The sequence below is a fragment of the Typopeltis vanoorti genome, chromosome 2 (assembly GCF_054136105.1).
Source record: "Typopeltis vanoorti isolate ZY-2024b chromosome 2, IOZ_Tvanoo_1.0, whole genome shotgun sequence".
Lineage (NCBI taxonomy): Eukaryota > Metazoa > Arthropoda > Arachnida > Uropygi > Thelyphonidae > Typopeltis > Typopeltis vanoorti.
In genome coordinates this window covers 164,090,592-164,117,949 of record NC_143550.1, presented here as the reverse complement: position 1 = coordinate 164,117,949, position 27,358 = coordinate 164,090,592, and the positions used below count along the sequence as shown (strand labels likewise).

General features: G+C 34.8%; 1 protein-coding gene across 1 annotated transcript in view; it reads left to right on the top strand.

Annotated features, from left to right (window-relative positions):
- LOC150109600 (uncharacterized) overlaps positions 1–27,358 on the top strand; it is a 132,177-nt gene that overhangs the window by 39,416 nt on the left and 65,403 nt on the right. Inside the window, exon 3 of the mRNA XM_090402740.1 lies at positions 5,357–5,498. Coding sequence (XP_090258866.1) covers positions 5,357–5,498 — 142 coding nt within the window. The remainder of the gene's footprint in view (positions 1–5,356; positions 5,499–27,358) is intronic.

The window sequence follows — 27,358 nt, the reverse complement described above, 5'->3', positions numbered from 1 at the left end:
AACGAGAGATGCTCATCATAAATCATTTAATCCAATATCGAGTCCCCAATCGCTGTGATAAATAATTCCATTAATAAATTACGAAGCGGTGTTGACATTCCGAAATAAGGGTCAGTATGGTACGTTTATTAATTTCACTTAAATTAAAAATACCTTTTACTGCCTTAAATTAGGAAATCGTCCATCTTAAGATAATTGATAGTTATTGTCCACATTCTTAAAGGTACTCAGAAACTGGGAACGGTGAAAGATTTTTTAAATAAAGAAATGAATAATGCTCTTTCCATGTTCAATCTAAAAGTTGGTACATACTTTTCTATATGGCGTTACATAAATGCATCATCCAGAAGTCCATAACTCCATGGACTTCTGGCAAACATTATTATCCAATGTATAGAACATTTTCCAGCGATAAACTGTGAAATACTAAATATACGACGAATAATAGTAGACAAAATATCAATTCAAAATGATTGGCTCTGATTGTTTCCGATCATTGAATGATCTAAGCCAAACAGATAGTTGAAATGAAATGGCATCTCCCCTTTCTTCACTCTTTCTCATGTTCAGTTTCATAATAATAAAAGTACTTTTTGTTTCCTGCATTTGACATGTTACCGCACTTCAAAGTGCTATAATTTCTCACATTGTCTCTCTATTCTTTGAGTTCATTTTTAAATTGAGGATTTCTCTAATGTTTATGAATTCAGAGTCATTTGATTTTTTTTTTTTAGCAAATTCTTATAATGAATTTTTTGTTAAATATCGACAAGAGAAAAAATGGATTCTGACCTTTTTGTATGGTTTAAAATCATTACGACAAATTCGAGTTGATTTCATTAGAATTTATAATAATCCAAGTGACTCGCGGTTCTCTTCACATATTTCTTCGATATACAAATCGAGCTGAAATTACTTGAATTATTCATGCGTAAATATTGCAGTTAAATGAAATACCAGCAAACATAAATTCAATTGGGAAAATATATCTACGATACTTTAAAAGATTCTCTGGATATTTTTTTAATTGCGAGGAAGTGCGAGGAAGGACTGAAAACAATCAAGATATCATATTCAGGTATATTCCACAGTCCGTCTAGAATGCATACAGGAGTGCGATGGAGTGAAGCAACATTTTGTAGAACGCTGCGTGCGAAGACTTAATCAAGACACATTCCTGTATGCGGCTCAGGTGTGAGCTTCATCTACATGATATTTTAATAACCTATATTGTATACCACGTTTACATTAATTGCATAAAGAATGTAAACTAAATCCAAGGTTTTAGAAAATGTCTTTTCTTTTTTTGAGGAAACCCTGCTGCTTCCGTGTGATCCAGCCAAACTCATAAAGTACAGTTGATAGTTATTTCGTGTGATATTTGGGACCCATAAAAAATCAAATCCCAAATACATAACATAGCGATAATGGTATATTTTGTCGCATAACATTCGCTTCCATTTATGTTCTGATAACATACCTTAAACCTGTTTATAAACAGTTTTTACCATAATGTCCAAAGGAAGGAATTTTTCCAGAAAAATAAACTTATAACGATTTTGAAGCCTGCTTAACTTAATTGACACTGCAAGTCATTAGCAGCTATTAAGAATGTAGATGAGGATGCTTTGTAACCTTATATCTGTGTAATAATCCTACCAAGGAAAATGGAAAACTTTGACCGTTTAAATTTAATGGTGGAATGCTATGAACATTTCAGAATATGCAAATAAAAAATTAATCCTTTTGTGTTTTTTCGGAAAGTAGTGGTGACACTGCATTTTCTGTTATGACATGCCAGGCCTAGTGACGCCTCTGCTTGTAACCATACCAGAGAATTAATGTAATTGGACGATTTTTATGGTTCCCAAATATCACACGAAATTACTTTTATGGGCGAATAACTGCTGTATATAGAAAAGAATGTTTGACTTGCTAGCGCTAACCTAAATTAGTCATGGACGACAAAATTGATCCATGCATGTGGGACAAAATGGAATCATATTAGTTGATTCACTGTCAGTGCCTAATCTTGAACATTTGCATGCCTCCATTAAAACGATACATCAATATTTGCTGCCATCTGAAGTACCTAGTTATGTACAGACTATAATAAACATTAATTGCTGGGAATGAGAGATCCTTCATTGCCCTCTTTATAGTCCTGATAATACAGTCCCTACGATTTCTCTGTTTTGGTCCATTTAAGCTAGTTAACTAGCCAATATTTCACGAGGGAATACAAGGCACTTCACGACAGGCACATTAAAAAAAAAAAAACTTTTGGAATTATGGCTCAGGCGTGAAGTATGCTTTAAGGATTTATCTTTTTATTTTAGAATTTTGAAAGGTTAATTTCAGTAATATGTCAAATAAAAAAAATCATTTAATGTGCAGTAGTTCAAAGAACAAATCAGTGATTGATGTCAGTGAATAGTTCATATTTTGTTTTCAAGATTTGAAGACGGAACATCCTTGCTGTATTTTGGCTTTTGATAAAGTATTCAGGTTTTCCCCAAAATATTCGGAATGCTGTCAAATATAGTAAATTTTATTGGTGTTCATTTAAGCTTTGCAACGCAGATGTCTGGCGACTGTTGTCATCTGCCTACGTTCGGTTTAATTACATAATATATCTGGTATTTGTGTTGCAATGACAAATCCTGTGTAGTCCTTTGTGGCCAAGTTGCTTCCGCAGGTCATGTAACTAGGTAGGCTAGACCTGTCAAACAGGCCGGTCACATGCGGCGTATTCGGTGTTTTAGCAAGGTAATCTTTTAAAGTCAGAAAGAAAGGAAGGCGGTATTTGTGTGGGTAGGTAGGAACACACTTAAGAAGGAAATGGAGAATCTCTCCCAGTCTCAATAAATAAATAAAAATACAAATTTTTAAAAATTTATTAATATCACACATTTTACAAGTTAAAGTATTTCTTATCAGATGTTGCATTTACAAATTATTTTATTTTTAGCTTAGGTACCTGAAATTTAATAAGCTAGTGGATTCAACTTGTGAATCAAGCTCTTAATATCGTTGATGCGAACAAAAATCACCAGCGTTTCTTGGCTCAAACGAAATGCGTATTTAACTGCCAATGCGTATAACTGAAAACAGTTTCAATTGTGTTTGCGTATCTTTAATACCCTGCCTTACGACGATTCCCTCATACAACGCTTTTCAATTATGACCCGTGTCCATTTATAGGTCGATGCATTCGCTCATACGACTGTTTTAGCGACATAACACTGCCTTGAATCAACCGACGCGCAGTAATCGTGGACTACGTCGTTGCTCGCTATCTCTGTGTTTCGTGTTTCTCCGTGAATGATAAACTGTTTGACTATTATGTTATTGTTGTTCATAAATAGCAGATAAAATTCAATGTAAGGGTATGCTTTTTACTTCCAGTGACAATAAGAAACTTAAATCTATTACATTACATGCTAATATTAAAATGATTAAATTTAGTGACATTGGTGTATCGAACACAGGCTAGGCCGCCTACCTTGCACGTTATATCCTGTAGTTGTTAAAATCAAAGATACAGTTTTTACTGAAGTGAAAGTGCTATACTAGTTAATGCTACAGTATCAGTAAATGTGTTTTAATCTTATAGACGAATGGAAAAACTTTTAAGTGTAAGATTAATTGACCAAACTATGCATAAGCCAAGCTATTCAGAATAACTTTTTCGTATGCGAAAATTATTCAGAATTTTTTTGTTTATGTATTTGACATAACTAAACACTTTATTAGCGTCATTTATTCACGTATACGACTGCTTGAAAATGTTATTAAACCATTGCATGCATCTGCAAGTGTGTGTGGGGGAGGGAGAGCAGTGATTCGTTATACGACGGTGATCTGGAACCTAATCGTATGACTGGGGATGCCTGTATGTCCGAATAGAGAATTATTGTAATAGAGGTGGTGCATGAGCTAAAGTTTCGATTGGTGTTAATTCTCACGTTAGGAATTTGCTAACATTTCATATTTGCTTGCATATTACAGTCCGACCACAAATGCGAGACCTCTCGACACTTCTGCGCATGGCAGAAGAAGTTTATAAAAGAAAATTAGCTTTTCTTTTATAAACTAAAAAAATGTTACGTATAAACCAAATGATTTCGCGTGTTGGTGATGATTTCATACATCGCCTTATTTCTTTTTCCCCTTGAATATGAATTGACTCTTCTTGGCAATCTGCCAGCTTCGGTTCTCTCAACCGTGGGCTTTACTATACTAGGTTGACTTCATAATAAGTAAGGCCAAATTGCTTTCAGGCCCTTATGGATTTTCATTTGCGATCGCATAAATGCACAGTTACTGTCTTCTTCACACACACGTCAACTTTCGAAATCAGGTTTATGTAATTCCATAGACTTACCGGCAAAGGTTTTCAGTTAGTAACTTATGGATAAAAAAAAGTGTTCAGCTGCCATTGTATGCTTTTGTGTAAATTCGAGCATTTATTTGCACAAAATCCAATCTAGAGTATACGTGTTTTATCAAATTACCAATTTGCTGCTCTTACCTCCTATTTCACCATCGTTAACACCTCAGACTAATGCACTATAACAATTAGATCGGCGTGGTTGTCTTATGAAACCCTTTCCCATTTTTATTTTGTATTTTTTTCCTTAATATGTCCCTTTTTAACTAACGAAACACGCGGAAATTTTGCGACCGAAACTAGCCAGATTCAGCGATATCATATAAACATTTTCTCCTTAGTTGGTTCCTTTTGCAAATATTAAATTCAGATAAATGTAAAACAGCCATCGGGAATGGGACATTTAATTTCGTGAGGTTAATATTACTTTTTAATGTGTACCACATATTTTATTGAAATCTGTGGTATATACCCACGGTGGCCAAACTGCGGCTCGCGAGCCGCATGTGGCTCTTAAGTTTTATTGCGGCTCAACTAATACAAATAAAAAATATTTATGATTTTTCTTAATTTTCTAGCAGACATGGGGCAATTACCTAATAAAGTTTTTCTGAATGATGATAATAATTTAAAAAACTCGAGGTTTTTTAAATTATCATCATTTTTTTAAATTATTATCATCATATTTTCCAAAAAAAAGGGGAAAAAAAATCGATGTTTTTCTCTAAAAATCATCGATTTTTGTTTGCCATCCCTAATAAGCTGTATTTTGCTGCTCGATTGGTCAGTGTTTTTGAGTGGCTTGATGAAATTTGCTGTTCAGCAATGTAGTTATATTACCTTGCCAGAAAATTTAAAAAGATACATTACTGAATTTCGTACTTCTTATATTAATAAAAAGGTAATAATTTAAATTCCAAATGATTTAAATATTAATATTTTATTTTTAAAATTTTCTTATAGAATATTTTGCAGCATGACTCTTGAAAGTAAACAGAAGCGGAAGTATATCGACGAACATAGAAATTTTAAGGAAGAATGGGAAGAAGACTATGCTTTTATTGAGAAAAATGGCAAAGCTTTTTGCCTCATCTGTAGTTCAACCGTGAGCAATTTCAAAGTAGGGAATTTAAAACATCATTATGAAAAATTGCGCGAGTTTTCGTCTCAGTATCCAGAAAAATCTGAAATATGAATTTAAAAGCTTAAATCGTTGAAATCTTCAGTTAATAACCAAATTAACTTCATGACAAAATTTACTGAAGAATCTAAAACTGTAATAGAGGCTAGTTTTAAAATATCATGGAACATCGCACGTGCAAAACGGCCTTATACCGAAGGGGAATTTATTAAGCAAAACATTCGTTTTGCTTAATAAATTTGTGGTTGGTCTGACATTGTCCGCGCGGTTAGCCTAGTGGCTTTGCGCTTCGCAACCATATGTCTGGGGAAGGAGTGTCCTAGGTTCGATTCCCGTCGGAGACGTGAGGAGCTGAAGGATCTTCCTCAGCCATAGCCAAGTTAGCCGGTCTTGGGCGCGGGCAGTAGGGTTTTTCCCGCCAGTTTATCTGGTGTTTTTCATCCCGCAAGCAGGCAAACCGGCCCCGTGAACACACACGGATACAGCCAAGAATACCTTGAGGCATAGAAGTGACCATTCTATACTCGTATTTCGGTTACGAAATCCAAGCATGCTTGGAAGGTTGTGGGCCTTAAAGGCCTGTTAAAGCCATTGGGATAGATAGATAGGTTGGTCTGACATTACAGACCAACCACAAATTAGCAATTTGTGGTTGGTCTGTAATTAGCAATTAGCAATTTTTATTCGTTTCGTTCTTGAGGACAGAGTGACGCGAGAAGAATTATTAGATTTAATAGCATTAAAAGGCGGTAGTACTCGTGGCGTTGATATTAAGGAAGCTTTTGATGTTGCCCTTATAAATGTTCCAAAAAGTAAATTAGTAAGTGTGGCTACTGATGGAGCAACAGCGATGGTGGGTAAAAATGTAGGATTAATTGGACTTTTAAAAAAATATGAAAGCATTCCCGATTTCATTCCAATTCATTGTATTTTGCATCTAGAACATCTTGTTGCAAAACACTTTAATTTTGAACATTTTTACACCACTCATAAAAATCGTAAATTTGATTCGGACCAATGCAAAAAAACACCGTCAGTTTCGAAATTTTATTGATGAACTTGATTTGAATGAACAAATAGATGATTTATCGTTGTACTGCATAGTGAGATGGTTATCTACGTACCATGTATTGAACAAATTTGTAGCTTTATTGGAACCTATTATCGAATTCCTAAATATAAAAAAGCAATCATATCCGCAATTAAAAAACAATGAATGGACGACTTAATGTTTTTTTTACCGATATAATGGAACATTTACAAAATTTCAATGTGTCGCTGCAAGGCAAGGACAAGAATATTTCAGAATGGAGTCGGAGCATTTTTAGTTTTTAAAAAAAAGTATAAGTGAAAAGACATTCAATCACTTTCCACGTTTAAAAAAAAAAGCGACTTCAGGATGTGATATTCTTCCTACAGCCATCATAACTCTCTCTATCCTTCTCGTCCGTCCTAATGAGGGGTTACTGGCGTATTAATGCAGCCGGTTCTCCACTCCTCTGCTGCATCCCCTAAGGGCGATAATCGTGACTGTATCCGTGTGTGTTCACGGGGCCGGTTTGCCTGCTTGTGGGATGAAAAACCCCAGATAAACTGGGGGAAAACCCTGCTGTCCACGCCCAAGACCGGCTAACTTGGCTATGGCAAATCATTAACCATCTCACGTCGTCGACGGGAATCGAGCCCAGGACACTCCTTCCCCAGGCATATGGTTGCGAAGCGCAAAGCCACTAGGCTAACCGCGCGGCCATCAGTAACTATCGAGCAAAATTAAACAACCTGTTGGACGATTTTTAAGAACGATTTGTAGACTTAAAAGAACTAAAACCATCTATCGCATTTGTATTAAATCCATTTGAAATTGATGTAATTAACAACGGTTTCCCGCTTTTAAAAAGCTTACTTCCTGGAACGGCATCAGGAGAAATGGAGTTAATAGAAATGCAAGAAGACGAAGGTCTTAAAATGTTACATAAATCAGTAAATTCAATCAATGAATTTTGGAAATGTGTACCTACCATAAAGTACAGCCGTTTAAAAAAAAAAATGCAGCATATCGTTTATTATCAAATTTTGGATCAACGTATGATGTTGAATCACTGTACTGAACGATGAAATTTGTAAAATCCAAGTATCGTTCTCAATTAACAAACCAACATTTGAAAGAATTAATAAGTTCAATTACTATTACAAACCAAATTATCAAAAATTAGTTGCAAACTTAGAAATCCACAAACCTTCTACTAGTAGAAGGTTTGTGGATTTTGTTACTTAACCTTTTGTTACTTAAGTTCTGGAAAATTATTTCAGTAATACACAGCTTTTGTATGCGAAACTGTATTACTGCTGACGCAAACATCACTCGCTTTTGCCATGGTAACAATGTCCTGGGGAAATTGCCCAAGGAAGATAATGTAATGGGCCGATTTAATGGAAATCAAGTGATGCAGATATTGAAGTGTGATAAAGACATTAGTTTCGGCACATTGAAATTGTAGCACTTTAAAGAACTACAGAGGACTGCAGAAATCTGGACTCTGTAGCCCTTATTATATAGAATTTAACCTTTAAATTCCATATGTTTGAAATTTGTCTATCTATGCGTAAACGGGGGAAAAATACATCTGTGTATACTCCTTTTCCACACTTGTGTTTCTCTCGGCGCACATGATGAAGCATAAACAGACGTTTTGCTTCGTCTCATTTACACAGACGAAAAACTGTTCCCATTCGCACATATACATCAGAGACCAAAGTTCATTCCATAAGTTTAAGCAATGCTGTATTTCTTAGATAAATTATAAGAAGAAGAACTTATCTAATTATAGACATCTTTGATGGTTATGTTAAAACACAAGTCGACTTTTCTAGGAAGTGATTAATTGGAAGAAATTAAAAATATTATGTTACACAAAGAGCAACTTTTGGATTTAACATGCATTGCGATCGACATGGCGGAATAGCACTTGAAAATAATTGACGTGTAAATATGTTAGTGTAATAGGAGATGTTATTAAAATACACCTTGAACTCCTTATCTGATAATAAAGTAGCCTAAAAAGGAGTATTGTTGTTAATACTTTTGATTTTCAAATAGGTCACAACCTTGACCAAGTACCTTCGACATGGCCAAGGTCAGCTAATACAAAATACTACTGTGCTCGAAGAGGATCTCTATATTCGCTACCAAAAATTCGTGATTCTTCCTTATCTGAAGATCATATAAACTTTCGAGATTAACTGAATGATTATTCTGTATTTTGTGCATTTAATTAATTAGCCGAGCAGTGATGAGTTCTCTGATCTGTCTAGTAATGTCTCCAGATCGGAGAAATAGCAAAGTCATGTTTTCAATTTTCCAAGCAATATAAGACCATCAAAAGTTTACTAATATTTGGTTAGAAAACATTGAATGTAATACTATTTGGTGCACTGAACGCCAGACTAGGGATTGGATGCTGACGAATAAGATCCAAAACTTGGCCTGTACACGTGTTGTTGCAACAGTGAGAAAGAATATCGCTGTATTTTGTACTGCACGTCTGCATACTTGCTTTATTCGAGTAATGAAGGGTGATAACTGAGTTTGCAATGCGTATTACTGTTATTATTCTCTCTCTCTCTCTCTGTGTCTGTCTGTCTGTAAAAGGATATTTCCAACAGATGAGTTAGCTGGTCTCATATGGTGGTGATGAAAGGGTTTTACTATGTTATTATCCATTAATAGCATAATACACTATCTCATAGGTTTAATTGATAGTCTTTGTCCTAATTCAAAATAACTTAACCTTTTGACGGATCTATCATCTGTTGTCCCGAATCGTTGAATTAATCACACCTTACTAGGTCAAGCATGTTAAAATGGTACCGCAACGAGAATGTATCGTAAGTGAATATGCTTCCACTGTTTTGTTACCCCAGAGCACAGACGATAGCGAGAAAAATTTTCAAAATGTAAAACTACAAAATAGGAAAGCAACAGACACAGTTCGAATGTACAAGAGAGACAGTGCACGTACTGAAAAGAAGCGTTCTTTTAGAAAATAGTACATTCTTTCACATATATAAGTCGAATGATATTTTTGTGAGTAGGTATTAAGGAGTGATCGAACAATGCTTTAAGAAGATTCTTTGGTCATACGAAATAAACAGTGAACTGTGACTAAATGTAAAGTGATACTCGATTGACTTAACAGGCCGCCACTGTAGTTTTCTGACTTCATTCTCGACTGGGAAATTTCCATTCTAACGTGTTGGGTTGTTGCCATTCACTTATTGAAGAAACATTGCCTTATTTTTCACTATACATTTGGGTGATTCAACGCATTTTATTATATTAATGTTTAGTGGTAAAGAATATTTTTAAAAAAAATTCACATTTTTATTTCATAAAGCATATAAGTACGAGGGAGGTCTGAAAAGTTCTTGGCCTAACAATGAAAAAACGAATTTATAATTTAAAAATTATTTTTATTTTTCAACATCCCTTAAGACTAATACATTTATTCCAGCGATACTTCAGCGCCATTATCCCGTCCCTGTAGTGGTTCTCAGTAAGAACTGCAATCACGTCTTGATTCGAAGAAAAACGCTGATCAGCGAGGAAGGTTTTAGTTTTGAGAAGAGACAGAAGTCAGAGGGAGCCAAATCTGAGGAATAGAGTGGATGTTCAAACAATTCATAGTGCAGATCCCTTAATTTTCCCTTTGCCAAAACACCTTTGTGGGCAGGTGCATTGTCCTGATGAAAGATGATTTTTTTTCTTTTCCAAACCTAGTCTTTTCTCACGAATTTTTTCATCTAGTCTGGTTTAAAGATCGGAATAATATTTCCCGGTTATTGTTTTACCCTTTTCAAGATAATTAATAAACAAAATGCCTTTAGCATCCCAAAACACCGATGTCATGACCTTTTTTTGGTGATGGAACCGACTTTGTCTTCTTTGGTGCTGAACAACCAGCTTCTGTCCACTCTTTTGACTGCTGTTTGGATTCTGATGTGTAATGGTGAATCCAAGTCTCATCCATAGTAATGAATCGACGCACAAAATCAGTTTTATTCTTGTTAAAAAACGCTCCAAACACTGTTCAGAGATTTTCATGCGAGTGTGTTTTTGATATGCTGTGAACAAGCGAGGTACCCATCTTACGCAAAGCTTTTTCGTTTGCAATTCTTCTTGCAAAGTATATCCTACACGTTCTTTTGAAATGCCCATAGCCTCAGCAATTTCACGCACTTTGACTCGCCATTCATCCAATCATCGCCATATCGTGCACTCGATCAATGATTTCTGGTGTTGTTACACTTTTTGGACGTCCTTCACGTGGATTATCTTCAAAGCTGGTACGGCCACGTTTATACTCGCAGCCCATTTCTTATTTGTCGAAAACGAAGGAGAAGAGTACCCGTAAACGTTTATGAACTTTGAACGAATTTCTTTTGGCGTTAAACCTTCTTTTACAAAGAATTTTTTATAACCGCACGATACTCAATTTTATCCATTTCAAGGTATACAGACAACACTTTTGCTTCAGACAGCGGTCTGTGTGACTTTCAGTTTCACATGGATGCTTATGATAAATGTACCAACTTAGAAAAAAAAAATCTTGCCGATAGGGTTCCATTTATGATCAAGGCCGCGAACGTTTCAGACCACCCTCGTAAAAACACGAATCAAGTATTGAGCAAACATGAGTCGGTTCCAATTCAGAAGTTCTGCTGATATTTTAGTAGTATTGCTCTTTTGCTCGAATTTCAGAAGGAAATTTTCATGTAACAATTAAAAAAAGAAAAGAAGAAAAAAAAAAGACTGCTGCCCGACTATCAGCACTTAATTGTACCCAACCCTTTGCTTGCTGAGTATTTAGTTCATTTATTAATTTGCGTAATTCCTACGCACGAATGTAAAGTTAACCTATTGTAGATTAGTAATATGGGTTGCTTAGGATTTTTTTCTCTGCTTTTTAAAATTTTTTTGTTCTATACCTTTTGTATATAGGTGCTTTTATGAAACCTTACTTATTTTAAGTGAAATAGATAAAACACTCAGAAATAGCTGTCAAAATCGTTGAATGATGCGACTAGATGTGTAGCAATCGCTTCCCTTTTTTTCTTCTTGCTTTTCAGCTGAAGGTGAATTAGCTGATCACGGACATGGAAGCGCTTTTCATGCCGAAAATTCGGCTTTTCATCCCTCAAACCGACCAGAAGAACACACAAAATAAAATTTACAGCCATAATACACTGGCCTCATAGTCGTAATTGTTTCGGCCATAATTCCTAACTACAAATCCCCCTCCATTTTAGTACGTTATGTCGAAATCATCAGGGACCTTATTTTCTGCTTTTACTATTTTGGATTCAAATTTCTTGCTAGAAATGGGACTTGAATATGATGACCATTAAGAGCCGAATTCACGCTATAATAAAACACTGCTAGTCTGAATGTTAGTACTATTTTTTCTGTTTTTGACACAATTATTGAAACTCTCTCAACAGATCCTGAATTACTGTATGAAATAACTAACATTTCTTGTTTTAAAAAAAAAAAAAAAGTCCGAAATCTTTATTTTAATATCAGTAATCTAAGTTTTCTAATGCTATGAGTGTGCCTGATTTTGTGAGTCAAGTTCAGAGAAGTGTGTAATATTTATCAGCTTTAGCACCATATTAGTTCATCAGCTAACCACCAGGACTTCCGTGTTTGCAACTCAATAATGATATAAATTAGGCAAATGCTGTCTCTCGCAGGTACATAATTAGCTAGTTGCATGGAAAACACCCTTGGATGCAAATTTAGCTGCTCTTCAGTTCTTTAAATCCGAAACTCAGTTAAGGACTGTCATATAAACTCACATTTCGTTGCTATCCATTTGTTTTAACTTCTGCTGAAGGTAATCTTCAAACTATTGCGTAAAAACAACAGATGGTTCTTTTGATGTAGGTTTTTTTTTTTTTGTCCAAAAATTAGATCATTTTCAGACAAGGAAGCCTTCTAAGTAAAAAATGCGCTAAATCGTTCTACTAGTAGTTACTGTTCATTTCATTTCATTGTTTTTTGTTTAATGCGTTTCTTTTCAACAGTGGTGAACACTATTTCATTGCATGACACATTAAGCAGCCCAGAATTCATAAATCTAGTTTACTTGGAGAGTTTTCAAAGCGGAGTTTAAAAAAAAAAGGGGGGGGGATCTACTGCCGTCTTGTATATCTGCTGTTAACGCACTTATATCTTTCCATCCTTTTCGTTTATCATTTCATTTTTCGGTGCAGAATGAGAGATTATCTTTTGTCGTCCCTTTAAACGCATTAAGTCTAAACGTGAAGATATTGTCTCCGTATACGGTATACGATGAGTTATTCGAGCTAATGCACGACTAATTGGAAAGCATGGATAATCCGATCATCATTTTGACTTATTGTTTGAAACTGACTGTTTCAAACAATACAATTAAGGTATAGATCACGAAATGGCCGCGCTTGTCTGCCGTACTTTCGTTCCAAGGGCATACAAGTCATCCATAGTCCTGAACTCGGCTATCGTTGATGATTGGGGGTGGGGGATGAGACTGACCGTTAGCTGTTTTCCAAAAATTATATCTGCCTACTTATTTAGGGATCAAATTTTTAGGGATTAATATACTTTTTATGTGTGTAATTTGAATCATATACTCGGGGCCGACGCTAGGCTGGACGTCGCTCGCCTGCAAAGCTGAAATGGGCGCCCCCAAACAAATGGCAATTTATTTTTATTTTTGTCATAATCATGTGGAAAGAATTTACAAGAATTTTTTGTAAATTTGTCACTTTTTGTAACCGTCAATTTGCAGCAATTATATTAACTTACCTAATTATTATTACTTAATTCGTTTACAAAACTTTGAAGAAAGAATGAAACTTCATACTAACACTTCGAAAAGACGCCCACCTTGTAGTGGCGCCCGCCTGCAATGCAGGCCTTGCAGGCCCCCTTCCGTCGGCCCTGCATATACTCGATAAATTAAAATGACATCTTGATATTGCGTGCATTTTTGAGTAGTTATTCGAAGAGTCCGTATGATTCGTAGTAGCAATATTTTGAAACTTCATTTCGCTACGTTCATTTGGAGAAATTTCGAAACTTTGTTTCCGTATACCTGACTGACAAAAGAAAACAGTATTATTTGGCCGTTTTTTTTTTTTTTTGGCATTGACATAAGAACTTAAGCCTTTAGGTTCTTTTGTCAATGCTTCTTTTCTTTGTCGTTTCTTTCTACCGAAGCTGCTTTAGCCTGGAAAAGACGGATCCACCTCCATTCACACCCACCGAAACTTCAAATCCCTGTTATTTTAGTAGGCTTTAATTTTAATTAATGTCTACTAAAATTTCATCTCCTGTTGCAAGACACCATCATGCTTATTCGGAAGTCTTAAGTGACTTGAAAAAAGCAAGATTTTGGTCACTCGAAGAGGGATTGAAAAACCTTGGCTCATTCACGGTACTTAAGTGCTATATGTTTAATATCCTGTCTTGGTGGGACCCTTTTTTCAAAAGAAAGAAAAATTAAAGCCGTATTTATATATGCCCGATCTTAAACACTGAGCTAAAATAAGAGGGCTTAGTTACAAAGCGAACCCTAATCCCATAGATTTTCTTTTAGGATGGTTACTGTGATTCTTAATCCGCTTATGTAATTTAAATTAATTAAACTCCTTACATCACTGTAGTGGAAGTTGAACGAGCTCATCCATTGATTTTCCTAAAGTCAGACTCTGCGACAAGTCGGTTGACTTGTCGCAGAGTCTGGTTTTGAGGAGGATGGGGTGAACCATTTTTATGACTAGATGTGTGTTCTGGGGCACGAAAAATCCGAATTTCATGGTGAAAAACGTCCTACCTCCGTATGAGACCGCTTAACTCACCTTTAGTCGAAAGAGACCAGATAAAGGTTCATCACGTCTTGGACGGGAATCGAGCCTAGGTCTTTCCGACCAAAGGGCTTCGTCTGTATGACTGAAGGAGGCTCTAAAGGAATGATCACAGTAGCTAACGAAAACGCATTTTCGTTGCAAATATAAGTTGGAGGAAGAGGAGGAAAACTAGCTATCTGAACATACATGGTGAAGCAAATGTGTATTTTAGTGATGTTGTGGATTCTTTTGCTGATGAAGTTACATGTGTTTTATATAATAATCCCACCTACGAAAGGTTGAACAACCTGTAGCGTGCATTAGATAATCTGTATTATAGTAAACTATAGTTCAGATTATCTAACCCTTAGCTCAACCACGACACAGACCAAACATCGAATTTTTTTAGCCACCTTTGGCCCCAATATGTAGCTGGTTATAGCGACTTGAGTCCACCGCTTGTTAATTTGACAACTCAGACCTTATTTCAGCCAGACAGAATGGAACATTCAGTCATAAGGTTTTGCGGGCAGTGGATGATCGGATCATTATAAGCAACTCCATTGTATTTCATTATTTGTAGTAAGATATTTTCAAATTTTCACTATGTTACCGTCGCCTGGGAAGAGTATTTTAAGAAAGTAATTGGTTTTAACTTGTTTATCACAAATAATAATAAAAAAAGGCTTATTCCACCTGCTCTTTCTATAAAAGGGAGGGGCCATTTAAAACTTAACAAATTTATTGTTGCAATTTTTTTTTTTTTTTTCACTGCCGTTTGGCCATTACTCGGATAGCTTCATAAGCTAATTTTATTATTGGGAATTTACGAACACCAATATAGCAACATGTAGTTGCAGCGGCATAGCTGGGGGACGGTCCTCCCCGGGCGACACTTTTTTGGTATTTAAGAAATCTTGCTATACTGTCTATAAAACAGCAAATGAGTGATGAAATCGACGATTTTGCTAACAGTAAAGCAAGAAAAATCACATTTTAGAATGTTGGAATTAAAGTTTTAATTAAAATAAACAGGTTTTTTTTTTTTAATTTATTTCCCTATACATCGTTTTGACTTTTTGTAGTATTTTTGGTGTGTATTGAGAAGGGCGGCAAAAGCTCTAGCTACAACACTGTGTAGTTGATATTCTTATTAATTTCGAAAAATTTCAATGTTTTTTAAATAAAAAAAATCCTTTGATTGTTTTTTTTTTTATCTGAGTGGTGGCGTATGATATCACTATATAAAAAACGTCATTTTGCAACTCCGTTATTTATTTATTTGTAAATTGTGATTTCATTCGCCACTATTCGTTTGTTTGTTTTGCGAAGAGAAAAATTAATGTGGTTGACGATTTCCACGAGCTTCGAGTTTTGTTTGACCTCAAAAGGTTTTTTCATTCGATATAAACGTACTTTTTCTTTGCAGTTATGACGAACACAGAACGCATCGCTACACAAATTTCACTTTTTAATTTTATGAAAATTGAAAATCGGGTGTAATTTAATTTTTATCTGTTACTGACTGACGGAAAACCACGGTATAATTATTTGCGGAGGTGTATTAAGATTAAAGAATATATTACTTTTTTGGTTTTTATCATAGTAATTAGGCTTAATAGTGAAAATATTCAGTTATTTTGAATTATGCAATTCTGTATGGGGGGGGGGCAGAATTTAAAAAAAAATCCCTTTCTAATATGAATAAAACTGCATTTTGGTAGATAGATTTTCGCTCTTATCTGTTACGATTCAGTGTAATATTACTTGCGTACATACTAATTTAAAAATAGAACTGCAATTAAGTTTAACTTCCAGAGCTTAGTAATGACAGAATATCATGTTTCGTGCAAGCTTTTCACAGATAATTGCACTTCTCTGTTCATGTTGTCCCTCTTTTAAAATAATTTAGCCTTTAGACGGGCGTAGGAAGAGAAAGAAAAATGAAGTATATCTGCTGTAGACCTCAAGAAACAAGAAGTTTTGTAATTATATTAGCACAACTGGAGTGAGAAAGTGACTTGCACAAGAAAAGCATTCATGTAATTTATTTTGACATTTTAGCTTGCTTCTAGTCAGTTATATTTTCAGTTGTTTCTGACTTTACTGTTGCTGTCTTTGGTAGTTTTTTTTTTTTTTTTTTGGTAGGTAATCTATTTTTCCCCAAGAAATTCTTTTATAGAATTAAACAACGAAATGCCAATATGACTTTTTCTACTACAGAACGTTATGCACTATGACGTTTTGACAGTATTGCAAAATATTAACAGTTTTTATTATTAGCAGTAAACACCTTCATTCTCTGGGAATTCCATTATTCTTAGAACCGCTTTTTCATAATAGCTAATACTCTGCTGTGTTTTTCATGGGGAAAAGATCCAGATCCATCAGATTTGAAACATGGAAATACACTTTAGGATTATATAAACTGTAATGACGTTAACAAGGAAGTTCGAAGAAAGACCAAACCATACTGATTTCCTACGATATGTATTTTGCTATCAAAAATCAGTGTGTTTATAATTGTTGGTATTTTGGATGGCCAATAAAAAGATCTTTTAGTTTCACTGTGATGTGAGGAGCTTAAGGATCTTTCTCAGACATAGCCAAGTTAGCCGATCTTGGGCGTGGACCGCAGGGTTTTTCTCCCCAGTTGACCTGGGGTTTTTCCTCCCGCAAGCAGGCAAACCCGCCCCGTGAACACACGCAGCTGCAGGCATAGGACACACCGGGAGGCATAGGGCTAGCCACCTTATCCTCGGGACGGGTACGGGTTAGAAGGGCTAAAGATAGCTCCGTAACAGGCCACTAGGCCTAATATCTAAAGGGAAGAAGAAGTTTCACTGTTCCTCCAGAATTTATTACACAAATAAATAAATGATTCTAAATGATATTTAGAAATCTAACGTTTTTTATAAACAATTTTCTCGGATAGAGGCTTTTGAAACAGTCTTCAGTTTTCAAACAAAATTCTGCCTAATAGACCAGTATTTACGTACCAAATGACAGTCAAACTTTACACATAATACGAACAGTTTTAGTTTACAGTTTTAAGTTTTTTTTTTTTTTTTTTTTTTTTTAAATAATTATAGGCGAATTTTTTAAACTCATATTTGCAGTCACCATTGCGAAATAAATAAAAATGGCTAAATGCGTGTAAAGGTCAAAAAGTATATTGTATGTAAATGCGTAGTATAGGGGCATGGCAAGACGGAAGTGGGATTTATACAGTTGCTATGGGATAATTACATGAAACATGTTATAGAGAGGAAGAAGTTTGAAGGTGTTGAATCTGATAATAACTCTGCCTCCAACTGGGGAGAGTGACCATGCGGTCTTGTTCTGAGAAGTTGTCAAACACGTGGAGTTCTGTGTCAAGAAGGGGTTTATGTTCAAATGTTAAGCTGGTTATTATGAGAAACTCGGGAGTAATTTTGGAACAGTGCCATGGCTTGAGAAGCTACAAGGAAAGAATGTCAGTAGTGCGTGGCAAGTGGTCAGAGACTGCTTGAAGGTAGTAGTATCAGACTTGCATACCTAAGATCAGGAGGATAAACCATGTTGGAATTAAGTGGATGAGTAGGGATATAAAGCAAGAGCTGCAAAAAAAAAAAAAAAAAAAAGCTTGTGGAGGAAATATAAAGAAAGTGATCAGCTTACTCATGAGCAGTACAAAGTGCAAGAAAGAAGGGTGACTAGTTCGGTAAGGAAGACCAAATCATATTATAGGGGAGAATTAGCCAAACAGGCCAAAGTAAATCCAAGAGTTTTTTCGTTATGTAGCAAGTAAGAGGGAAAATGACTTTAAACAATGCTCATGGTAGGAAGGTGGCTGAACTAAAAGAAATAGTTGAGTTGCTCGGTGATTATTTTGCAAAGGTGTATCATCCATGTGGAGATTTTACAGTTGCTGATGTTACAGAGACACACATCAAAATTGAGGTAGATGAAGAGGAGGTGTTCAGCATATCAAAAAAATGAATGTGAACACAGGTGGGACTGGATGGCATATCAGCCCTTGTACTACGTGAATGTGCAAGAGAATTGGCATTGCCTTTGACAAAGTTGTTCAATCTAGGTCTCAGCTCTTGCAGGGTTCAAAGGGTGTGGAAAGAGAGTAAGATAGTACAATTTCATAAAGGTGACTCCAAGATAGAGGTAGTTAGCATACTACAGACCAAATAATATATCGGGACTGGTTGTTAAAATATTGAAAAAAGTTGGTAAAAGGTAAAATACAACAGTGAGTTGATAGGAATGCGATACTCTAGTAGGAGGCATGGCTTTATAAACGGTAGGTACTGTCTTAGTAACTTATTCACATTTTATAATAAAGTGACAGCAGAATTGGATAAAGGTAATGGCTACACCATGATGCTGCACGACTTTGCCAAGGCATTTGACATAATGCCACATGGAAAACTTACATGAACTGGAGAGGATGGGAATGGATATGAGGCTAGTAATATGCATAGGTAGATAGCTGACGGACAGACACGAGAGAGAGAGAGAGAGAGAGAGAGAGTAGTATATGGTGGAGTGGAGTGGAGTCTAGGAAAATGATGGTGACTAGTGGAGTACCTCAGGGTTCGGTACTAGGGCCACTACTCTTTAATTTGTATATCAGTGACATAGGAAAAGATTTAAGAGGGGATATTTAGTTATTGATGATGCAAAACTAGAGAGAACAACAGTTGATAAAGGTGATGTAAATATCCTTCAGGATGATTTAAATAAATGCGGAAAAGATGGGACATGATAGAAACTTTTAAGATATTAAAGTGGTTTTATAAAATTGACGCAAGTAAAATTTTTCAATAAATGACAAATAGTCAGAGAACTATGGGCCATCCATCGAAGTTGTGTAAGAGTGTGGTTAGTAGGGGTGTGTGGACCAAATTTTTTGCGAGTGAGCGGGATAGATTGCCAGAATTGGTTGTGGGCTCCCTGATGGTGAATGGATTCAAGGAGAGGTATGATAGGATTTGTGCATATGGTGGTTGATTTGGGTCTCCCGGATGAGTCTCTGGACTCCATGGCGATGCCATAAATAATGAGAATAATAATTACTCGTTATGGGCTAAATAATTGAGCAGAGGTGCCACAACAATTGCTTCCGAACGATATTCTTTGATTTAGAAAGACCTGAATTCGACTTCTTTCGTAGTATGGCGTCATACCGTTTCCTCTTCCCTTCCAGAATTTCTGGATTTCCACATTTATAATACTTAAACCACCCAGAGAACACACCCCCATTAACAATATATAATACCATCCAAGCCTTAGTTGCATTAGTGTTATTGCAACAACCAGTGATTATCATCTAGTAAAATTTATTTTCTTTATTGACACTAAAAAAAACCCCGTCAGTTTCCACAAACTTTATTTTAATCATTATGTAACTTATTATTTAGAATTTGATTTTTAGTTAGAATATGTATTCCGATTGGTTCAAATTCCGGCAGTAGTTCCAAACATATTCCAAAATATTTGTTGTTGTTATCACTATTTTTTATTTCATGAGTGCTTTTTCTTTCCCATGAAATGGCAGCCATCTTCAAACTGTTGATTATTGAAAACAAAGCATTAAACATTGACTCTAGTTTTCATTTATATTGTGCAGAAGTTACTTAACAAGCATCATTTCATTTTCTTTGTAACGAACTTTTCTAATAATACCGTATCATGGTGTCTATGTTTTCATGATATTCAGCATAAACTGCTGTGTTTGCAGTCAGAATATCGAATTACAACAGGCAATGATTTTGGTGAGCAAAACTTATCACGATGAGACTGCAGATTTCTTCGCACAGATTTCGTCGATTGGACAAGGAAGCTGTAAAAATGTCCGGAAACAAGTGATAAAATTAGTATCAGAAAAAAAAAAAATCAGTAAACGCTTCAACAACTTGTACGTCTCTACAAAACTCCAAAGAGTTTTTTTGATTCTATGAAAATTTATAAGTTCACTCCTTCAAGACGATTAGCTCATTTTTTTTTTTTTTTTTTTTTTGTATGTGCTATAGTTACGCATAACGTAACAAAACCGTCATCAATTCAGACGCAATAGATTTATTTTTGTTTCTTTTTAACACTACGATTCAAAGATACAAAATTTATAAAACAATTATTTATTAAAGAATATTTGTATATATAAATAATGTAATAAACTATTTAATGAATTTTTGCATTAGGATGTCAAGGAATGGCAGTTGACATCCTAATAAAGAAACAAACCAATAATAGTATCAACCTATCTGTTTATAGAAAACCTACAAATACTGGACGTTATCTCCATTTCAACTCGTCTCATCATATAGCTCAGAAACTTAGCATTATCCATATGCTCAAGAAAAGAGCTATACAGTACACAACAGATAAGAATGACCTCCAAATGGAATTAACTACAATATCCAGAGAACTATCTTTAAATGGTTATCCAAAAAGACTCTACAACAAGATTCTCTTGACTGATATACCACATAGACAACGTGATGACGTCCAATGCATCAGTATTATTACTGTTCCATTTGTCAGCAGCATTTCCAAAAAATTAGCTAACCTTCTAAAACCACATAATATCAGAGTAGCATTCAAGCCAATCAACACTATTCGGAAATTTTTAAGATCACCGAAAGATCTTCATCCATTCTACAAGTACTCTGGAGTATATAATATACCTTGCTCATGTGGTATTAGTTATGTAGGTCAGACCTCTAGAAGCTTTGAAACGAGAAAGAAAGAACATATAGGATATGTCAGAAACAACAGACAAGACATTTCCGGCCTTTCTTGCCACTTTGCCTCTACTAACCATCACATTGAGTGGGATAAGAGCCTTATGCCCTATATAGAAGATAACTACCATTCAAGAACCTTCAAGGAAGCAGCTACAGTCGTCCGTAAAACTGAAAACCTAAACAAGAATCAAGGTCTAACCTTACCAGAAATTTGGAAAGCTTTAATCAGATCATTAAACATCAAAGAAATGAACTTTCATGACAATTACATCATGAACCATAACGAATAAATCACGTTCCCGAGACACGCGCATTGCCTCGTTCAATACTAATTTTTTATATGAATTAGAACCATCATTTATAACCTAGTCTTTAACCTTCATATAGCTTACTAGTTTGTATTCCCTGAAGATGCCGACAGAAACATGTAGGACGATAAAATAAAGCTACTTGACGAACATTATATAAAAAAAGTGTAATAGTCTTATTTAATTATTTTACTTAGTATGAGGTTTCTTGTGACCTGTTGAATTAGATAATTATGAATAACAAAAACGTATGCTTATTATCAAATTTAAAATGAGGGAAAAGTAAGCATCAGGTTTATTACCTAGTGCAGTATTTATTTATCTTATGTTCACTAGTTTGTTGTGCATCGGCTATTGGAATCTGAAAGATCATAAAGAGGCGATGTTAGCTGTATCTTTTAACAACTTTCAATTGCCAATACACTTTTACGATAACAGAGGCAATTAATATAAATAACTGCTTTTATATTAAGAAGAATATGCTATTATAAAATGTATTTCGTGGTGTCACAGAGGCCATTTACAAAGCGTTTCATTTTTTTTTTTTTTTTAACTGAAATCCTAATCTTTGCACCTTCGAAGGCTTGGCTGAGAGTCCCGGGGAGTAGTCTTTTTAATGCTAGCAATATTAAAACGTTCTCAGAAAATGTGGAACTGAAAAAAACGAACGAATAATAGAAGTCATTTGGATCAAGTACATATTCTTTCCTGGGAAAGCCTGGAATTTTAATTTTTTTTTCTATATCCAAAATAGGAAAGGATTTGATGTTATTGAGGAAATCATAATACACGAAATAACACTTATTTCCCAAGTACGATATTTTTGAATTAACAATTCATAATTTTTATTTTCATGGCAGATATTTAGTTTTTGATATTCTAGTAACGCTGCTCACAAATTCAGTTCTCAGTTGCCACTTGTCATCCATTCTGAAGTATATTCAGTCTGATCCAAAATAATTTGTTTGGTAATACTGTATTTTAATTAAGAACACCAATGAAGAAAGTGCATGTAAAAAGTGTGGTTCTACATTACTATGCCGAGCCTACTTGGAAATATATTTATACACGTTGTATATAACTTGGAATTCACTATAAGTTTAATGTAATCATTCTCCATAGATTGGATTGGTTATTGCAAAACTAAAATAAAAGTATGGTTCGGGCATGACGCATTAGAAACCTGCCTCTCTGCTTTTATTGCTCTTGACCTTGTATATCTTTCCATCTATCTCGGTTCTCCTGTGACCCATTTCCTAACAGCTTACCTTGTCTAGCTATGAACTCACCGCTACTAGGCCATTACGCACGCTGCCTCTCTCTCGTATAGCGGTCGTTATTTCCGACGATGACACCGTTGTGTGCTGCTTCCATTACCTCAGTTGCAGATATAGCTCAGCATCAAAGATTCTGAAGTAGAAATTTTGATGTGTTCTAGCTGCATAGGTTTGCGCAGCTAAATCCACTCAGGTTACGGCTCATACATTGTTTCGTTCTTTTATTTTTCCACTTTAAGGCGCTTCATCTTGGAAGTTTCTCATAAATATCTCCGATAAGTTTATAACCGAATTCAGGACTTGCAGAACTCTTAGTGCAGTAAAAATAGCAACGGTGAATACACTGGGGCGTGATTTTCCAGTTGAACGTCGAAAATTTGATTACCTATCGATCAGTTTGCTTTAATTTCCGATTTAAAAATAAAAAATAAAAGAAAACGTTAAAGGAGGGAAAGAATAACAAAATGCATCATTCCAAATGCTTGCTGATAATTTCACATTCTTATTTCAATAGAAATGATAGAACGCAAATGTCTTGAGCAGATAGAGGAACTTTGTATTTTAGGCTCTGCGATTCTACAGTGAGTAACGAAACTTGTCTTCATCATGGAGCAGCAGTAAAAATTTAACCAAACAGTTTGGCTAAAAAGTCTTGATAGTTTTTGGTGTGTCAGAAACGGCGTTGCTTTTGAGGTAGTCTTTGATGCGTTCTTCATGTTAATATATACAATATATATATATATAGAAATTTATCATTTCTTGATGTTTATTCTCAGTGGGATGTACGTGATTATGTAATAATGTCATGTATAGTATACTACGTAAATTAGTATACATTGTTTATTATCATCTTCCTATCAACAATTTCTTACATCTACATTAATCTTCTATTCTAGTTTCTGTATTCGAAAAGTATTAGCTGCATTAGTTCACCTAGATCTTGGTATTCTAGGTTTTTTTCCCTCTGCTGATAATGTCAGGTTCTTTCCTGATGTCTGTTTTTAATGGTTCCTATAATATGTCATTTTTTAGTAAGTCATCTTCACTCCGCTACTTTTCTTCCGAACTTTTATATCTCTGGTCTCTAAGTCTTTGATCAATTATTTTATTTCAGATCCATAAGTTAAAATCGGTGTAAATATCGACTTCTGTACTGCTAGTTTGACGATTTGGCTAATTAATCTTCTTCCATAAGTTTATTTAACTAGCTTCCAGCTAGACCAAACTTATTTTACTATCCAGAATTCCTTTATCTCGGAAATTCTTGAAATGCGAAATTATGTTTTTGAAGACGACGTTGGGATATATCTAGGCATCTGATTTTTCAGTGCATAAAATTTTCTGAAAGTAGAAAATATATTAATCTTGATAAAACAGTTTGGCTTCCAACATCACACAATGAAATTGTTATAAAAACAAAACAAAATGATTTTCGAGATCATAGGTAGTTAAACTTTAAAAAGAGCGTTAATTATCTCCCTTGCAGATCTTAATTACAAATTTGGGTAAGACGATGACACCGTTGTTGTTGTCAAACATTGCTTCGAAAATCTCACTGAATGAAAAAAAAAAAAAAAAAAAATATATATATATATTTGGAGAGACATTTTATGTGAATCTCACCTACGAAAGGCAATATATCTATCGTTCATTAATAGTTATATAATTCGAAAATCCTGCTCTAAGATTTCACTAAACGTGAAAATTTTTTTGCAAGCCACTTTAGGCCTCCATTTAACTGGTGATGGTCTAACATAACGATCTTCTACTTAAATACATTCACAAACATGCCTTCAGTGTTATTCGAACCCATGACCTGTTAGGTGGAGAAGCTGCCAACCAGGCCAGCAAAAAGAGCTCAGTACATTCTGAGATTATTGACATTGAGATTACTCAATCTCCTAAATACTTCCAGCCCATTCGACCCGAGTTCTTAACTCTGTCAAAACAAAATCTTTTTCATTATGAAATACCTCCTGCTGCTGTGAACATAAAGCGGAAAACCCTAAGTAAATAAGCTAAAAGAAATCCTACTCTCCTCTCATAACTCTTGACTTCTATTTGTCACTCAGTTAAAAACTTGAGGAATGGAGATATAAAGCACCTCTTTTAAAAAGCTAGATATTTTATCAGGTTAAAAGGGGCTAAAATTCATCTAACTGCAGAAGGGAGATTGCTTCGAAGATATTCATCGTGATTAAAGGATGTTTTCACTGAGGTATTTAAGACCGTTCTCGTTTCTTTGTTGTCAGATGCCATACATAGATATGCGTTCGTGGTACATTAGAATCGCCATTTCCTGAGTTATACTAATGTTACACAAACTGGAGTCGCCAGAGAAAATGTATGTTTCCTTATATGGGAATATTCGTTTAGTAATTTCTCGTGTTTAGTATAATTTTCTTTGTGTTTCTGCCATCAGCATTCATTTTCTTTGTATGTATAATTGTATAAATCCACTGAATTTTAATTAGCTAAGTTGACTTTTCGCTACACACAATGCCGAATGATTAATATTACATTTTTTAATAAAGTCATATATTGCGAATATATTGCGACTCTCAAAGTGAATATGACGTAACTGTCAACAAATAAAATTTCCTGAACGTTGATCTCAATCTCTTACTTAGATTGTTGGTCGCCTTGCTTAGAGGTTTTATATTTTGGCGAGAAATTGAATATGAACGGTTTTTAGATTCAAAAATCAATGACATAGGGGTTTCTTTGCGAGGTGTCTGCTATGAATAAGAAAGCAAAATACTAAATGTTTATTTTAGGTATTAGACACTCGGAATTAATAAGGAAAGACAAAAGTTGACGTTTCCAAAAGCTCAAGATCTTGCAGTATTAAATGTCATGGTGCCTCCACTGTCAGGACTACTGTTCATAATGATTAGACTAACCATATGGTAATTTAAAACTAATAACCTTCAGAGATGATTTTCAAACTGATTAAAATAGAAAATATATTAACTGAAAATGAAGACATTTGAAATGGAGAGAAACGAAATGATGTAATACAATTAAATGCTGATAAAAGAGGATTCACATCCATTTCGTCATCGGCCAGCAAAGTTGTGTACTGTGTAATACTATGTAGCTTTTTAGTAGCCGAATGAAGCGGATCAATTTGGATTCATGGACTTCATTCAACGATTAAATCCGTCTTCAAGATGAAATAGCTGAAATTGGGAAATCTTGAGGGAGAAACAAAAGTCCTTCCTCACTAAATCACATCCAAACCTACACATCTGCATCTTTAACGAAGCAGACTTTATAAAGCGTTTCCATATTGCTGGATTTGTCTTTTATTTTCCTCCCAGAATTAAACAGTGTGGAGTGATGAGAATCTATCATTAATTTTTACAAATCAGTGAGTTTGCTTATGATGAACAGTAAAGTGATAGGAAAAAAAATGTGTAAAATCATTTATCATGTCTTTATCGATGTTAATGCAAGTGTTATTGAGTTTCCTTCTGAACATTAATATAATTTTAATGTCACTTATTTTAACTTTCGTTCATAATGCTGTTTCATCATATTTCAGATATAACAGACTTCGATTTACAGCTGAATTGTTCTGTGGACGCCTTAAACAATAATGGTATAGCTAAGATTTATTATACTGCATCCCATAAATAAAATGTCATTTTTGTCCACATTTTTTATTTTATTATTTTTCTTTAAATAGCTTTTCTTCTTCGAAATATTCCCATTATCGTCAAGCGAAGATTTATTGTTGGCTTCGCAATAACATTATAAAAAATGTGTTTCTCCCGGGGTTTTATTCTCCCCTTCCCCCGTATAATTTCACCAACTTTTCCTTACTTCCCGAAGTTTACTAGGAAAGGATTACTTCATGGAGCGAAATGTTTGAGACCATTGTAAACAACGAACCGCCATTGATTATGCCAGCAGGTTTTCATAATCTGAGATATTTGCTCTTATTTAGGTAAGGCCTAGGGATTTGGAATTCATATGAAGAATTGATATCTTTCTGCCAAAAGATATAAATTATCTTTTGGCATACCGAAATGATCTTTACAATTGTCATTTAGAAAAAGTCATTTTTACTGGGTAGCGTATTGGTAGATATAATTGTAGATGTTAAGTTAGAACTTCCGAATCCCTTATTGAAATTCTGCGTCCGTAAATACGGTAACCATTAAAAATAATGGTTACCGTATTTACTCGAATATAACTCGCCCTCGCATCCCTGATTTTACTTTATGAAAAAAGAAATTAAAACGTTATGCATATACCTCGCAAACGAAAAAAGTTTAAAACTAAGTTCTCGGCCTCGACCATAGATGCAACACTATCTGCAAGAGTTTTTTTTTTATTTATTTATTTCTAAGTTAATACATCTGTCATAAGCATCCATGTGAAATTGCAAGTTATTCTATCCAGTAGTTTGTTTTATACAACTATCTGACAAAAGTGTTGTTTCTATCCCTTGAAATGGATAAAATTGAGTATCCTGCGGTTATAAAAATTCTTCGTAAAAGAAGGTTTAATGCCAAAAGAAATTCATTCGAAGTTCATAAAAGTTTATGGGCACTCTTCTCTTTCGTTTTAGACAATTAAGAAATGGGCTGCCGAGTTTAAAC